Source organism: Taudactylus pleione, unplaced genomic scaffold (assembly GCF_031769625.1).
Source record: "Taudactylus pleione unplaced genomic scaffold, aTauple2 ptg000156l, whole genome shotgun sequence".
Classification (NCBI taxonomy): domain Eukaryota; kingdom Metazoa; phylum Chordata; class Amphibia; order Anura; family Myobatrachidae; genus Taudactylus; species Taudactylus pleione.
Genome location: NW_028284558.1, coordinates 3743213 through 3761184, shown reverse-complemented (window position 1 = coordinate 3761184; position 17972 = coordinate 3743213). Strand labels below are relative to the sequence as shown.

The following is a 17972-nucleotide window of genomic DNA, read 5'->3' as shown; positions in this document are numbered from 1 at the left end:
CCCTCTGTACATTCTGGAGGCTGGTCTCCCTGCAAGAGTTGATAATTCATTTTTATGAACATCATCTTCTCCACATTTTGTGGAAGCAACCTCCTACGCCTTTCGCTGACAAGGTTCCCGGCTGCACTAAACACTCTTTTGGAGCACACACTGGAGAGGGGGCAACTCAGGTAAAATAGAGCCAGTTTGTACAGGGGCCTCCAAATTGCCTCTTTTTCCTGCCAGTACAGGTACGGACTGTCTGACATGCCTACTTGGATGCTGTCACCGATGTAATCCTTTAACAGACAGACGCACGCTTGTCGCTGCTGCTTTGAGGATGCAGGTGCGGCTACAGCCCACACAATTCACAAAGACAGAAAGAAAAAGATTTTTTAATTTTCTGTATAGTGCACTTTGGGGGTTACAGCACCCTTTAACGGACAGGCCATCCGGCCCTTTACTTATGACACAGGCGCACGCTTGGCGCTGCTCATTTGTTGATGCACGTGCAGCCACAGTGCACGTAATTCACAAACACAGAAAATAATTCCTCCACCATTCTGTCAGTGGTGACAGTATCATATGCAGTGACAGTAGACATGTCAGAAATTGACATTGTTGGCACGTCCTTCAGTCCGGACCAGATGTCCAAACCGGCCCTTGACTTATGACACAGGCGCACGCTTGGTGCTGCTGCTGTGTTGATGCACGTGCGGCTACTGCGCATACATTTCGCACACAACACAGAAAAAAAAGAATTGTTTATTTTTTGTGGAGTGCACTTTGGGGGTTACACCACCCTTTAACAGACTTATGGGACACAGGCGCACGCTTGGCGCTGCTCCTTTGTTGATGCACGTGCAGCCACAGTGCACACAATTCACAAACACAGAAAATATTTTTTTATTTTGTTTGGAGTGCACTTTGGGGGTTACAGCACCATTTAACAGACGAGCCAGCCGGCCCTTTACTTATGACACAGGTACACGCTTGGCGCTACTTTGTTGATGCACGTGTGGCCACAGTGCACACAATTCACAAACACAGAAAAAAAATTTTTTTTTTTGGAGTGCACTTTGGGGGAGCACCCCTGATGCACAGATCACCCACTGGACAAAACTACAGCACCCCTCTAGGACTACAGCCTTTATGGGACACTGCACAACACAGTCCAGCCAGCCCCTATAGACTTTGGAGTGGACACAGCCCCTATGACTGCAACTGACTGCACAACACAGCCCAGCCAGCCTCTATGACAGCAGCACAACACAGCCCAGCCAGCCCCTATGGACAACAGCAGCACAACACAGCCCAGTCAGCCCCTATGGACTGAGTGGTCACAGCCCAGCCAGCCCTAGCTCCCACCCTCCCTCTTCACTGTCCACCGCCGGAGTGAGAACTGGCGCAGACGCGGGGACCTTTTATAGAATCCAAAACCCGCGAGATCCGGAAGGCGGGATGATGACGTTTTGCCTCGATTTCAGATCTGAGTCAGGCGGGAAAAGTCGAGCCTGACTCGGATACGACTCGGATCGGGGGGGCTCGGGGGGGTTCGGATTTCAGAAATCCGAACCCGCTCATCCCTAGTTTTTATTATACTGTAGAGTTAAGTTTGTTAAGGTCACACACGCAAACACACACACAGACACAGTGGCGTCACTAGGGAGGAGTGGGCTCCACCGGGTGACACAATCCGCTCTGCTACTTTGGAGTGACCCCCTCAGATGTTGTCACCAAGTGGAGAGCAGCGGTGATGGTGCACGTGTGCATGTGCTCATCATCCATTCCACATCCACCTGTGTCCAGAGAGGCTGGGGGCATGCCATGCCCCGAAAAGAGACAAATCAGGGGGTGTGGCTTCGCAAGCACAAGGACATGTCCTCTTTGGCACACACAAAGGGTCTGGAGGTGCCTCTATATACACGCACACACACATGATATCCTTCAGTCAAGGAGAGTATTAAGAGTGCAATCTCTGTCTGAGCCCCCTTCTCTCTGGTAGCTGGCAGTGCAGTAGACTCTGAGCACTAGGAGCTCAGAGTCTATTGTTCATGTTCAGGTCTCCGGAGAAATGGTGCAATGGCCATTTTCCCAGTGAGTATTGAAGAAATGTGTGGTGTGGGCCCCCTGGACTCAGTAGCCTGTGTGCACTGCACATGCTGCACCCATTATAGATACGCCACTGCCTCAGCTGTTAGGAGGTTTGAATACACCCCAAGATGCGATGATACCCACTCGCTAAACTTTGCCAATGTGTGAACGCCCTGTTAGAACCCAATTGTACCTTTTTAGTCTTAAGTGTAGATGCGATTGAAATGTGTATAACTGCATTGCACAAATACGCAAGACACCCTCCACAAAAAGGCGTACGTTCAACTTGGCATCAGCCCCTGTGGGGCATATTTACTAAAGTGAGAGTTCTTAGAAGTGGAGATTCTACTTAACATTTAACTAGCACCTTCTAGAAGATAATAGCTAGAATCTGATTGGTTGCTATGGGCAATTTCACCACTTCTAAAAACTCTCTTTATTAAATTTACCCCTGTGGGTCTTCAACTAATGCCCCCTATCAATTCATAACATGATGTCAGTAGTTCCTAATGAGCTGCATTGGCAAGATTTTTGGTTTAGCCCACAACATGGGTGCCTTGATTTCTGTAGGTGACAAATACATTTTAAGCGTAAGCAAGAGAAAATTGTGTGAATACTTTCTGTTCTTCAGAGTTCTAGGTTAACACAGTAGACTCTGACAATGCAGGTATTGTATTTATAGTGCAGGTATAGGCCTTTAGTTCTGGAAGAAATAGAAGCATTAAAATAACTGCTGACAATTAATGTTACTGTCACAAACACGCGCAGGTAGCTGTGATCAGTGTGGTTCCTGCTATAGGCACAAAAAAGGGTTCATTTATTCTATTTTACTTCAGGATAATTTAGTCGTGTGCTCAAATTGCAGAAAGACTGAAATATGAATGTAATTTGTGAACCATTTCCAATAATGTATCCCATTACAATAATGGCGGCAAAATGTGGCTCTCTTACCAGCACTACTGCTTCTATGGACAGTAGGTTAGGCAGCCATGTTACCCAGTATTGTTGAATCTACTTTATTATTATAACTTGATGAAAGTTATGTTTTAATTCCTGGCTAAATTAACTTATTAAGAAAAAAATGTTACCCCCCCTGTATGAGAACCCAATTTTCTTTTTAATGCTACTATACCCAAATTTTAATTAATGAGTCATTTTTTGTTTTTTTTGTACTGCAGAGTTCAACGGTCATGTCTAGAGCGAAGCAGTTTAAGGATGTGGGATACCTCCTAATCCACGGCACAGCAGATGGTCAGTCTCCTCTAATTAGTCTTCCAGTATCCATGACAGATTTCCAGCATCAAAACTGACAAAACAGAAACCTGATGGCCAAATGTTATATCATGATGGCCGAGACAGAACTCTTTATTTTAACACTAATTGTCTGTGAATGTAAATTATTAGCAATATAATTATTGCATGTGAATCAAAGTCTGGTGCTACATCTAACACCACACGTTCAGCTTTAACCCCTTTAGCTACTGAAAAAGGATTAGTCAAAAGTCAATCAAAATAGGGGGTTTCAGATTGTTTGTGCAGCTCTTGTGTGGAACTTGAGGTTTACCAACATTTTTTTTTCTTTTTTCTTTAGACAATGTTCACTTCCAACAGGCAGCTCAAATCTCTAAAGCTCTTGTTGATGCCCAAGTGGATTTTGAAACCATGGTAAGTTTATAATGTAGAAAGAAAAGAGAAAAGTACTTTTACTTGGGTCACTCACCCTACCCAAATGAAATTAAAGCTTTTAATAATATTCATTAAAAATTAAAACACATCCATAGTAGAATGCTGTAGTAAGAAGTCAAGATTAAAAAAATACAAATCCAACAATATTAAGTGTCACAATTCACCACAGAGACCCCAGAATCAGACCCCGGCACTTACCTCTCAGAGTGCTGAAGCGCGCTGGTCTGCTGCCCTGCCGGCCTGTTCCTGCAAGCGATCTCTCTCCCTGTCTCCTGTCGGCGCCTGCATCTTCTCCTCAGTCTCCGGCCCGGCGTCTCACACGTGGGTCCACCATGGGTCTCCGGTCCATGGGTGTGGCCATCTTGGATTGCCCATGTGACACGGTTTCCACCAATGGACTTGCTCCTCCTTCTCCTAAAGCCAGTAAGCATCCAGCACTCTCTATAAAAGGAACCTCATTCCTCTCACTAGTTGCCAGTGCAACGAGTCACCTATTTAGCCTCACCACTGCGCTCCATAGGTGTTGTCACCGCTCCAAGTAGCTTCCACGCTACCATCATCTCCATATGGCTACCCAGCCGCTCCAGGTAGCTTCCACGCTACCACCATCTCCATATGGATACCCAGCCGCTCCAAGTAGCTTCCACGCTATCACCATCTCTATACGGCTACCCAGCCGCTCCAAGTAGCTTCCACGCTACCACCATCTCTATACGGCTAGCCAGCTGCTCCAAGTAGCTTCCACGCTATCACCATCTCTATACAGCTACCCAGCCGCTCCAAGTAGCTTCCACACTACCATCTCCATACGGCTACCCAGCCGCTCCAAGTAGCTTGCACGCTACCACCCTCTCTATATGGCTTCCCAGCCGCCCCAAGTAGCGCCCGAGCTACCACTGCCACTTTACGGCTCCTTATCCGCACCCAGCAGCCCGTGCTGCCACCTTTACCTTACGGCTCCTTAGCCGCACCTAGCAGTCCGTGCTTCCGCCATCCATTACACAGCTTTCCAGCCGCATCAAGCAACTCCCGTGTTATATCAATCCTCTACCAGTCTTCTGCATCGTCTCATGTGGAGGAACTTCATCAAACCAAGTCTCCTCCAGCGAGCATCTGAACTGAGTAATACAGGTCCAAGGCCCAGCCCGGGAACACAGGCCCAGAATCCCACGTCTCTGACATTAAGATTAAAAAATTATTAAATTATGAATGACAGACATTGATCCCGCTACTTATTCACATATCAGCAGTCTGTTAGAAACATCTGAGATGTATTCGTCTCAGATCCAAAGCAATCATATGAAATCTTTGGTAATGTCTCAACCCCCAAAGCAGCAATATATCCAAACAATTATTCCATGTAAGTGGGAGACAAACAGGGTCGGTGCAAGTTTTCACCCCGCCCTAGGCTACCGCCCATGCATACACTAACCCCCACTTCCAAATGCCTTGCACACTTGTCTTTTGTAAAATAAAAGTAATAAATCGTTTCTGTTCCTGATTGGCTGGTGAGGCTGCAGTACAGATGCAATCATGTATGGTGCAAAACTCTGTGAAAAGTTATCCCTGTATTTTTACAAAGATTTTTCGCATTAGCGAAAAGTTTCTGAAATTGAATACGGGTATAATTAGATAAATTATCGCCAATAACGGCTTTTCGCAGCCAAATTGAATACTGCCCTAAGTACTGTATATATGGAATGTTTAATAAGATTAGGATAAGAGCTCCATATATAATTCATGTACTGCTAGTACTACATATTAAAGGTTTAAAGGTTTTAACTCTGTGTGGCTATCATCTGTCTGGTACACAGAGGGCCTAATTCAGACCCGCTCGTGAGCGCTTGCAAGTGGGTCAATGTTGGCCCAGTGCGCATGTGCACGACGTAGCCGGCTCCGTCGTACGCATGCACGAGACCCTGATAGCGACGGGCAAGCCGTCGCTCCCGGTCTCGTACCAAAGGGGGTGTGCTGTCGATGGTGAGTGACAGCACGCCCCCTTTGGTGGGCGTGCCGGGGGCGTGGCTGCCCAGACAGAGGCGTTCCCATGGGAACGCCTACCGTCTGAGGCCGGCCCCACTGACATCACAAGTGATGTCAGGTGATGTCAGTGGGAGTGATTTCGGCTCTGATAGAGCCAAAAGCACTCCAGGGCTTGCGGCAACAAGACCCTACCACAAGGGTCTCGTTGCAAGCCCGATGGTCGCGATGGTCTTGACCATCGTGACCATCTTCCTGGCCGCTAGCTATAGCTGTGGGTGGTCACCCACAGCTATACGAGTGGCCAGGAGGCCACTCTAAAAATTAAGAAGGATGGCCCTGATTCAGAGCGAGCGCTCTGTCAGAGCGTCCGGCTCTGAATCAGGGCCAGAGACCCAAATGCTTCATTGAGTCACTGCTGGCTGGGAGGGAAGGAGAGAGGGGGGCGGGCAGAGGAGAGCTCCAGTGCCTAGCTTCCTGCACACAGCGGCAGCAGCAGTGACGTACACTGTGACTGACTCATACTCAACACAGCCAGTCAGCTGCCACATGCAGCCATTTCAGGTGAGGGGGCGAGATGTAAAATCCGCGACCAGCGCCAGCACTATGTAGAATAAGGAATTCAGAGACATCCTTCATTATAGAGCTAGGTGGACTCGGCAGCGTTCCCCCCCCCCCCCGGTGCCGGCACCCCTAGGCAGCTGCCTAATGGTAGCGTCGGCCCTGGAGACAAATTCCTAAATAAAGTTGATGCAGAGGACAACTCAGACAAAAATGTAAATCACATATCTCATGTAGAATATACAGTATGCCTAAATTGGGATTAAAGTATTCCTATTTAGGGATACTTTGGTTTACTTCCAATTTAGGTATATATTCTGCATAAGGTATGAGTGGAGCTTGTCACATACCTCCCAAGGAGGGACAACCGAAGACGCGTACCTGAAAATGGGGTGTGTGGCCTATCAACAAGGGGCGTGGCCTTGTGGGAAATGCTGCACCCACAAGCCATACCCCCATTTTCATCGTACTGGGGGCTTGCCCAGCGCTCAAAGACCTGCCAAACAGGCCTCCGGTCTCTAACATAGCTGGCACTATGTATATGGATGACGCGCGCGTCATCCAGTCACCACTGCTCAGCTCTGCAGAGCAGCGGTGTGACAGTGTTCTCCCCAACTTCCCCCCGCCCGCGGCACACAGTGACCCACGGGTGGGACAGCGGGACAGTGCCTCTAAAACTTGACTGTCCCGCTGGAATAGGGACAGTTGGGAGGTCCTGTTTAGGTCAAACACACCAGTAGTTGATGTGGTAGTGTGAAAAACACAGGTAATCCGGTTTAATATCCAGTGTGTAGAGAAACTTGTATTACCCAATATTTTCCAAGGAAATCGATGCAGATCTCAATTTAGCAAGGCGTTCTCGCAATAGTCTGTTCAGAAACAACAGGTAGTGTTGGTGGGTACCTCTACTATGGTAACTGGTCCGGAAAAATCACAGTCAGGACAGTCCAACATGCAGGAAACAGGCAGGTAAGTCCAGGATGCAGGAAATGAGCGCAACGCGTTTCTGTGTGGAATAGACCCATACCTTCCTCAGGAGCACTTAAATCGGATTACCTGTGTTTTTCACACTAACATATCACCTACTGGTGTGTTTGGCCTAAACAGGACTTTGGCACTACCTTCAAAGTTAATTGGAACATGGGGCATACTGCTCTTTGATTCACCGGTTAGAAGCTAATTTGTCTATACATGCATTCACATATCTTTTAAATGTACATGATTATACTGTTGAATATTGATATATATTTTTATCCTTTTAAATGTGATTTGCATATTGACCAAGCCGCATATTGGATTTTAATTTAATTGAGCTTAATAAGGGAATACCCACTAGCGCTGTTTCTTTTTCTTTAGCATTGAATAATTGTTTGGCGTTTGGAGCTGTGCATACAGCCAAGCATATGACAAAATCCCCCTACCACTTCCAGCGAGAGGCTGCTATGCACATGCACGGCGGCCATCTGTGTAGGCTCATTGCGATTTCACCCGGCGGGGCCTCAGCAAAGCCGGCAATGGGGACCATACCGTCTGGGCATAACAACACCTAAGCTAAGCTTACTGCTGATTGTTAAACACTGAATAGAGGACGTAACCCTTTTGGCACATGCTATGACCATCCCCTTTTTCCATTTACAGTTTTATTCTTTTCCGCTAAAATATTCTCTGTTTAACTTCATTCATGACATTGAGACTGTATTACATGGGCACGTTTATTGTGTTTCATGCTTTCAATGCTAGAAGTACAGCTACAACTGTGCTCACCTGCAGAAATGAAATAGAAGCTACAAAGTGCGTCCCAGTAACAAAGCGAAGTCACTTTTATTCCGATAAATAATAATTTGACTATTTATGTTTCTCTCCCTTTTTAGTGGTATACCGATAAAGACCACGGGATAGGAGGACTGGCCAGCAGGCATATCTACACTCACATGAGTCATTATATGAAACAATGTTTCAATCTTCACTAACTGTCGGCAATGCCAATAGGTGACCTTTACACTGTGATCTAAGGGAAAGCTTTATATTTCTTCCAACATAACCAAAGATGATTGATGTCAGAAGCACAGCACAGATGCTAACCATGGCTAAGCCTGCACATGACATGAGTAACTGCTGTAATAATGTATTACATGCACAAGCTAGTGGATGAATTGAAAGTATGCATGATATAAGCCGAGTGTTTCCACACCCTGGTTTTTAGTACACCAATACTAAGGGGTCTATGGACTAAGCCTTGAAGAGAGATAAAGTGGAGGGACATAAAGTACCAACTAATCAGCTCCTAACTGTCACTTTACAAGTTTGTATTTGAAAAATGACAGTTAAGAGATGATTGGTTGGTATGTTATCTCCATCCACTTTATCTCTCTCCCAGGCTTAATACATAGACTCCTCAGTATTATAAACTACAGTATGTATTTATTATTGATAACATCCCATTTGATAAGAGAAATTAGCTACAATGGCAAATGCATTCCTTCATATTACTAGCGATATGATCTAGCAGCTACAGGAATATTGAAATACTGGTAATGGTTCCTCATGTTTATTAATTTTTAACTAGCAGCTAATTAAAACTGAATGTACTAAATAAGAATGTTTTCATAACCAAATCTATTAAGCGTGCCTTAAATTATTGAATAATTAAAGTTGGTTATGCTTATATAATCACTAAGGGACATTTAACCGTTTTAATATACTGTGCAGTCTTTTCACTTAGTAAATGAATGCTGTAAATCATGATAAATCTCACTAGCAAAGCATTAATCATCATGATCTGCTACTTACAAATATTATTGCAAGATACTGAGGAGATGTATCAAGTCTTCTAAAGATGACAGGAGCACAGAGCAGCCAATCAACTTCTAGATAACATATTACAGAATGTACTTGATAAATGATATCTAGGAGCTGATTGGTTGCTATGGTTAACTTCTCAATCTGTTCTCTTCAGAATGTGTGATGCACCTGAGCACCTCCCCCACTATTGCTATCATTTCTGCACTGTGATTATGGGTACTCTGTGATAGACAGTTCTAATTGTAAAATGGCTCATGCTTTGTATGTCTGTATATTTTTAAGCTTTTCCTTTATTGAATTGTCCAGTTTGATATTTTATGTCGCCTGCAGACAGGGAGACATTAATATGAGCTACTATACATATAAAAAGCAGGTTTGCCAATTCACTATAATCTTCTGACATCACTGAGACCACTAGTACACCCCTTTTACCCTAATGATGTAATTAGTTCCTATTTTTAAATTCACCGCATTCTACAAACTTTTATTAATTTGATAAAAAATGGCTTTAGAGCTACTGGGGAAAATGTGTTGTGCATCTTGATCAGAAATGTAGTATTCTACATCAGGCCTAGCTAGCTGTTGTGAAACTACAAGTCCCAGCACACCCTGTCACCGATCAGCTGGTAAAGCATGCTGTGACTTGTAGTTTCACAACAGCTGGAGAGACCCAGGTTGGCGAGGCCTGTTCTACATACAATTACTTTGTGTATAAGCTCTTCTGAAACCGGGACCTACTCAGTATATCAACAAAGAATACTGCTCTATTCAACGTTTAAAGCACTAGCCTAGCCTCTGACTGTGGCTAGCACTCAATGTATTGTATGTGAGCACTGTGTGTTACAACTTCACCAAACTTAACACAAATTTTATTTGATTCTTATATGGTTTTTAGATTACTGCTATTAACATTTCTTCTCCTTCTGGCGGGAAAATAAAAAATTTTTAAAGCTGTTTGCTGGTCATTTATGCCAGCATGTATCAATAAAGATTGAAATGATTTATAAACTGGTCTTTTACACCTTACATTTCCCTTTATGGGACCACAGAACTTGGCTGGCAGTTATTACTGCTGTTAGTGGGCTGGGGATGATGACTTGGGTGCCGTCTTGTAATCCATTGGCTAATAACCATTTCCAACTATGTTTTTAATATATTTATTAATACCTAATACATATACATTAACTGATTTATGTGATTTTTTAAAAATGATAACCTTAACCATTTTGGCAGAGAGTTACTACACTATTTCAATGGGTTACACTCAAGCCATCATCCCCAGGCCGTTGCTATCCTCTTCCACCAGCTGTACTCCTCTCCAGTACTGCAGGTTCTCTTATGTTCCACATCTCCCATTGCTTTACCTCGATGTACCCATCACATTATTTCCTCTAAGCCGCCATGCAACTGATATTTGTGTAGGAATATTGGGCCCGCGTCTTTGTATGGAGCGGCTGTGTGATATTATACTAATGCCACAGGAGGGGATGTAGTCGGCATCCCGGTGTGCGGGATGCCGACGGTCTGAATACCGGCGCTGAAATACCGACCAGTCGTGATCCTGGCACCAGTATCCCAAGCGCCAGCATTCCGAAGGTAAGTATCGGGGTGTTAGGGGGAGGTTAGAGTTAGGTAGCAGAGTTAGGTTTAGGCACTAGGGGGGAGGTTAGGTTTAGGTACCGGGAAGGGAGGGTGGGTTAGGGTAGGGGTTAGAAACATACTTACCATTACTTCCTATGGGTGTTGGGATTCCAGCTGTTGGGATGCCGCTGTCAGTATTCTGACATCCGTAATTTCATACCCAACCCCCACAGGAGGCGTCTTTTGTAAATAAATGAGATCTACACATGTGCGTTGGGTTTGCATACATCTCTGAATTAGGCCCATTGATTGGTGAATTACATACACAAACGTGTGCCCCAACATCCACAGGTCCATGTAATCTGTCACTGCCTAGAGATTTGCAAACTGCCATGTGGGGCCATTGAGATCATTTTCACTCTTAAAATACATTATACAACTGACTCATTGTAACATTCTCTACTTTTGTTCCTGTAGGGTTACCACTAATTATAGGTTTAAAAAATATGTTTATAGTGTGTTAGTTTCACTAGGCAAATATATCCACTACAAGTTACTGTATGTTGGTCTTGCTAACATCAAAAAGTAATATAAATATCATAGCTTTAAAGAAGCAAAACAACCAGAACCAAGATTCAACAGGACACCTGCAAACTCCAACACCAGCTAGGAGAATGGTGCAGTTTTATTGTCCCGTAGTCCTGTTATTTGTGACACAATAACACCCCTCCCCCTTATATATGAATGGAAGTTGAAGATATACTGTTAATATAGAAATATGTTTCTGTTCAATGTTTATTGATGGTTGGCCTATTAATCAAGTTACCTGGTGTCATTACAAATTAGGGTTTTTTAAAAGAAATAAATATGGATGACATTCTGACAGATTGATAACTAATTGTCAGATCCCCACAGGGCCAGACTGGTCATCTGGCACTTCTGGCAAATGCCAATAGGGCCAATTGCCTTATGGGTTGGTCATGACTAAAATCCTGGCCGAGCAGCTTTGACTCCCGGCGCCCTGCTCGGGCGGGATTCTGAGAGATGGGGCGAGTGCTGCAAGGCCAAGCCTCCATGACACAAGGCACGCCCCCATAAGGTGAGGCCACACCCCTTTTATGTAAGTGTGCAATGCCAGGTCTGTATTAGAGCCCCAGTCCGTCCCTGGATGACCATGAATGTTACACTAATACAATATAAAGATAAAGTTGCATTAGACAGTGGATAATACACAAGGGGTCTATTTACTAAGCCTTGGATAGAGATAAAGTGAATGGAGATAAAGTCCCAAACAACCAGCTCCTAACTCATTTTTCAAACACAGCCTGTGACATGGCAGCCATGAGCTGATTGGTTGGGACTTTATCTTTGTTCGCTTTATCTCCATCCAAGGCTTAGTACATAGACCCCCAAAAACTTGTTTGCTCTGTAATTAACTTTAAGTATGTTCCAAATTGCAGGTCATCATGTATTACCTGGCCCCTGGCTACTTTATTGTAATTCACTCCATTCCTACTGTTTTATGACTGAGAATAAATTAATAATGCTTACATATCAAAAAAGATTATGATCTGACTAAAGTGTACTTATTACCTACAGATTCACTTCTTGCATAATAATTTACCATTTAATAGATTCAGGTGAGATTGTAAACATGTCACATAAATGTTTTTTTTTTCATTGAAACCTGATGGTTATAACCAAATGAAAATATGTTGTAAGTTTCTCCAAGGTAAATTGATCCTTAACTCACAAAATATTTATTTTATGACCTGTGCACAGTTTGTCATATTACAATGGATATGGATATTTAAAATGTTTACTAAACACTGTAATAAACTTTCACATGTAGATTTGTGTGGGTTTGTTTTGTGTATGACCTAGAGCTTGATTTGCTAGAACTATGTTGACTACCGACAGGATTTAGACAGGATTTAGGCAGGTTTTAGGCATGCATGCACAGGGATGAAGTCAACATTCAGAATGTTTACCATGGTTGAAATGTCAACAATCAGGGTGTTGACAAGCTCATAATGTTGACATTTGACATGTCAACATTCATATTGTCGACATTATGAATGACGACAGTCAGAATATGAAATTAGGGTTAGGCTGCAATTAGGGTTAGGCTAAAATAGGAGTCCTGATAAAAGCCTATGGGCTTCTTATCTGCATTTTCTGCCAAGAGAGATCCAAAAGGATTCCTCCCAGAGTCCCCCGCGGCTCACACATGAACAGAAGGACCCCCGACCATAACCCGTAAGTCCACACACCGCAAAGGACTGTTCTAATATGTTGAGCTGTACTTTGCTTAAATCTCCATGCATACATTGTTACTAAATGCCAGGATGCATGCGGTTGATGGCGGGATGCATTTCATCCAAAATGTGATGCCTGATGCATCCCGCTCCATAAGTTAAATACTGGAGGTTCTTAAAAGGTGGTAAATATCTGTTTTTTGCACTTTTAAATAATGGTTGAAATATTATGATAAGCGAGTGGTTGTCATTATCATCAAATTTAAGTCTTTCTAGCACTTTGGGGTACACAAAAATTATCTTACTGATTTTGCAGTGTTTTTTACACAAGTTTGTAATAAGTGAGAATAAATGCTTTTAGCTCCCATCTGCAAGTTTAAAACCCCCTCTCCCATCAATACAACACCCCCACCTACTTGTCCCACATCATTTACACCTCTACATACAGTACCTGTCCCACATAATTTACACTGACGCATACTTGTCCCACTTTATTTATATGTCCACATACCCGTCCCACATCATTTACACCTCCACATACCTGTCCAACATAATTCACAGCTCTGCATACCTGTCCCACATTATTTACACCTCTATGGGCTCTATTTATTAACATTATTTTTACTAAAATAAAGTGAAAAAGGGTGTTTTCACACCCTTTTCACATTATTTTAGTTTCACCTGTATTTATTACAGGGCAATTGGAGTAGAATTAGTAAAATTCTACTCCAACCCCCAGTATCACTTATTTTTAGTAAAGCAGATCGCATTTCCCATAATTGTAATGGGAAATGTGATCTGTGTGCAAGTTACTAAAAATAAATTGTAAAAAAATACCGGGGGAAGCCCTGTGATAATAACGCCACCTGGAGGTCGCGTTATCCAGGGTCTCCCCCGGTTACCGGGCTCCCACTCTGCTCTAACGGGGAGAGCAGAGGCGGGAGCCGGTACCAGTAATCAGCTATGTGGTCTAATCAGACCGCAAGCTGATTGCTGTAAAAAAAAGGAAAAAAAAATTAAACATTTTTTTTTTCACTTACCTGAATCCAGGGACCGGTGATCGGGCTTCCGGTGATGGCTCCACTCCGGTCAGCTGGTCTCCCACAGTGCACTGGGGTCCGGTCATCAGGTGATCGGGCCCCAGTGCAGTATGGGAGATCACCTGATCGGGAAGCCCGGAGAAGACCACCGGAGGCCAGGAGGATGCAGGTAAGTGTAATGAAGGGAGGGGGGGTCGCGGGGGGGGGAGGGGGGGTCCGCGATCGTGGGGGGGCAGGGCTTAGCACTGGGGGCGGGGCTTAGCATCTGTGGGGGGGTAGTAGCGGTGGTCGGTCGGCGCATGCGCGGGTTCTTAGTCGCGGTATTTTTTCCGAAAATACCGCGACTAGAGTGCGGATGGGATCCGCAGGGACAGAGCTTTATCGCAAGCTCTGTCCCTGCAAGGGATTTATAGTAAATCCCTGTGATATTACCTGAATTCGCAATGCGAATTCACTCGGTAATATCACACTACAATCCGCATTCAATATGCGGATTGTAGTAAATAGAGCCCTATGTACCTATCCCACATCACTTACACCTCCACATACCTGTCCCACATCACTTACACCTCCACATACCTGTCCCACATCACTTACACCTCCACATACCAGTCCCACATCATTTACACCTCCACGTACCTGTCCCACATCATTTACACCTCCGCATACATGTCCCACATAATTTACAGCTCCATGTACCTGTCCCACATCATTTACACCTCCACATACCTGTCCCACATAATTCACAGCTCTGCATACCTGTCCCACATTATTTACACCTCTATGTACCTATCCCACATCACTTACACCTCCACATACCTGTCCCACATCACTTACACCTCCACATACCTGTCCCACATCACTTACACCTCCACATACCAGTCCCACATCATTTACACCTCCACGTACCTGTCCCACATCATTTACACCTCCGCATACATGTCCCACATAATTTACAGCTCCATGTACCTGTCCCACATCATTTACACCTCCACATACCTGTCCCACATAATTCACAGCTCTGCATACCTGTCCCACATTATTTACACCTCTATGTACTTATCCCACATCACTTACACCTCCACATACCTGTCTCACATTATTTACACCTACACATACCTGTCCCACATCACTTACACCTCCACATACCTGTCCCACATCACTTACACCTCCACATACCTGTCCCACATCATTTACACCTCCACATACCTGTCCCACATCATTTACACCTCCGCATACATGTCCCACATCATTTACAGCTCCATGTACCTGTCCCACATCATTTACACCTCCGCGTACCAGTCCCACATGATTTAACCCATTATTGGTCTTTTTAGAAAAATTCACTTGAAAATGACATGTCTTTATTGGACAAGTTATGCGATTTATACCGCTCCAAGTGCATGATCATTCATTGGGTGGGTTGTACCAGAGGTTCTACACTCTGTCCAGACATTCTTAGCTTAAAATAAGGATTTTCCTTACATTTCACCCACAATAAAATGCTAATTTTCTCTGAAAAAGCAATGCAAGTTTACAATTGGATTACAACTGAATTTCACAGTGCGAGTTTGCTGTGAGAACGTCTCGCAGGACCCAACTCGCACCTACTTGGATGGAGCCCTAAGGATGGCATGATGCTTACAGACACACACACATCTCTTTTATCTGATGTGCGGGTCTACGTTGGATGCGCTACATCAGTTGGGCGTCCTCCTTGTTTTTGCTTCACTCTCACATATTCATGTTAATTCAATCTTGGATATATTTGTGGTCTGAGCAGAACAGTGTTAGGTGGACGCAAATATGTAATAACACAGGATAGTGAGTGTTGCATAAATATTTATTGTCAGATGACAGTAGTGTCTATGCAAAAAGCACACAACACATAAACATCTGCATTAAATAACATCCAATAACGGGTGATTTTGACAAAACAAAAACAGAGGAGTAAAATAAACAGGTTGCTGCTCCTTGCTTTGTGTTGCTGTTTTACATGGCTGAGAAAAGTCAGGAAAATATACTTAATACTCACACAGGACCAAAAATAAAATAACAAACACTCAATGGAAATATATAACAACAACACATATACCAACTTTCCTAGCCAAGATGTCTATCAATACAGGAAAGGCCTATTCTAGTCCTCCACAATAACAATTTTAATTGTTCTCTTTTTTGTTTATTAGAACCATGGGATAGATTTACTAAGACAAAGATTATCAATGTCGGCGATCACTGGTGGCTTTGACCATTAGTTTTAAAACGATAAAGAATACTGACCCAGGCTTGTTTAGCATTTTATTTCTATTGCAGTTTTAAAACTATTGACCAAAGTGGGAAAATCAGGAGCAGAGCAATTTGTACTTATGTGAATGTTAGAGGACCAGGCTAATAGCTGTTCCATAAGACACTTAATAAATAACTACACAATTGAATCTTGACAAACCGTAATCTCAATGATAAAACATTAAATGACAATGTAATGGTGTCCAATGCTATCATAAGGTCATTCCACTTACATTGTAAGCTGCTGAAAAATTAGGCTAGTCTAAAAAATTGATTTGCTGGAGCTTTCCATAGTTAAATGCACTTAAAAGCCTTGTGGCTAAGCAGAAATAAACAACAACGTCATTACTTAAAACATATAAAACTGCAAGATCTGATTTATTTTGACAAAATATTTCTCTTTATTAGATACCGACAGAAAAACTAACCACATTTAAAATGTTTTCAGTATTGTTTTCATATACAGTACAAGCTCATTTCTTTTATGATCTAGAAATATCAATATGTTTAGTTCCAATACTCCTACATACCTTCTTACTTGCTGTCCTAGCTATTCAGACACCCAGTCTAGTGCGACAGTCACCAGGATTTGAGGGTCAAGTAAACCCAAAAATGAACCGTTTTAGATATGAACTGAATAGGTAAAATACATTGGGGAGATGTATCAAGGCTTGGAGAGAGATAAAGTACCAACCAATCAGCTTTTAATTGTCACGACAGTTAGAAGCCGATTGGTTGGTACTTTAGCACTTTCCCCTTTATCTCTCTCCAAGGTTTGATATGTTTCCCCCAAAGTCCAGCCACATGTATGTGACAGCACCGACCCCAGCCTTCTGCTTTCAGCTGTCATCACTATTATCTGCATTTTCACAAGCGCACCAATCCCTGATGCAGAGGATATGACTGAAACTGCTTGGAGTTATGCAAACGCTTACCTCTGTATAATCCACAACTCTTTCTACACACACGTAACATGGCTACAGCACACTTATTCCTACGCAAGAAAACCCTGTTGATGACCCATTGTCATACAGTAATACCCATTCAGCCATAAATGAGGAGCAACCCCAGATTCTGAATTTCTTGTAAGTGCTTTAAATTGTGTACGCATGCCGCAATGTACATATAGTGTGCTCAAAGTCATGAGATCCATCCGTATGCGGAACTGCCTGTAAAGAATTCTGTATCAGGCCCATTGTTTAGTGTTAATCTTACATTCTGTCAGTAAAGTATTACTATCCCGCTCCATTACAGACAGACAAAGTTTCTCCCACATCTTTAGGACAGTGACCGATAGGATATAATACGGTTTGACAGCTGTTATGCAGTACCAGCACTGGCCCCACCCCAAAGTGTAAATCAACCAATCCAGAATGTGTATTTCTGATTAATTAAGTCTGCATAGCTGTCAGTTTCTCATTGTTTATTAAAGAAGCACCTCCCTCCTAACAGGGCAACCTGCAGCAGAGAAGTGAAAGATCACATAATGGACATATTTAGTTCATTACAAACCCTGCAGATATTTCATGCATATTATTCAAAGCTGATACCTGGAGAGATGCACAGTGGCGGAACTCTCGGAAGCCATGGAAGTATTGGCCTTCGGGTGGCAGCTGTCAGGGGGACACAGAGAGACACATCTATAACCATAGCCTGCACCCTTCTGATCACTGCAGTGCGCAGGCAGCGGTTATAGATGGAT

The 17972-nt window shown here is 43.4% G+C and overlaps 1 protein-coding gene across 4 annotated transcripts in view; it reads left to right on the top strand.

Annotated features, from left to right (window-relative positions):
* LOC148521611 (dipeptidyl peptidase 4-like) overlaps positions 1-8540 on the top strand; it is a 168947-nt gene extending 160407 nt beyond the window's left edge. For all 4 annotated transcript variants that reach the window (XM_088474885.1, XM_088474886.1, XM_088474883.1 and 1 more), the window contains 3 exons: positions 3252-3324; positions 3665-3738; positions 8172-8540. In XM_088474885.1, coding sequence (XP_088331011.1) covers positions 3252-3324; positions 3665-3738; positions 8172-8270 — 246 coding nt within the window. In that variant the 3' untranslated portion in view covers positions 8271-8540. The remainder of the gene's footprint in view (positions 1-3251; positions 3325-3664; positions 3739-8171) is intronic.
* Positions 8541-17972: the final 9432 nt, after the last annotated feature.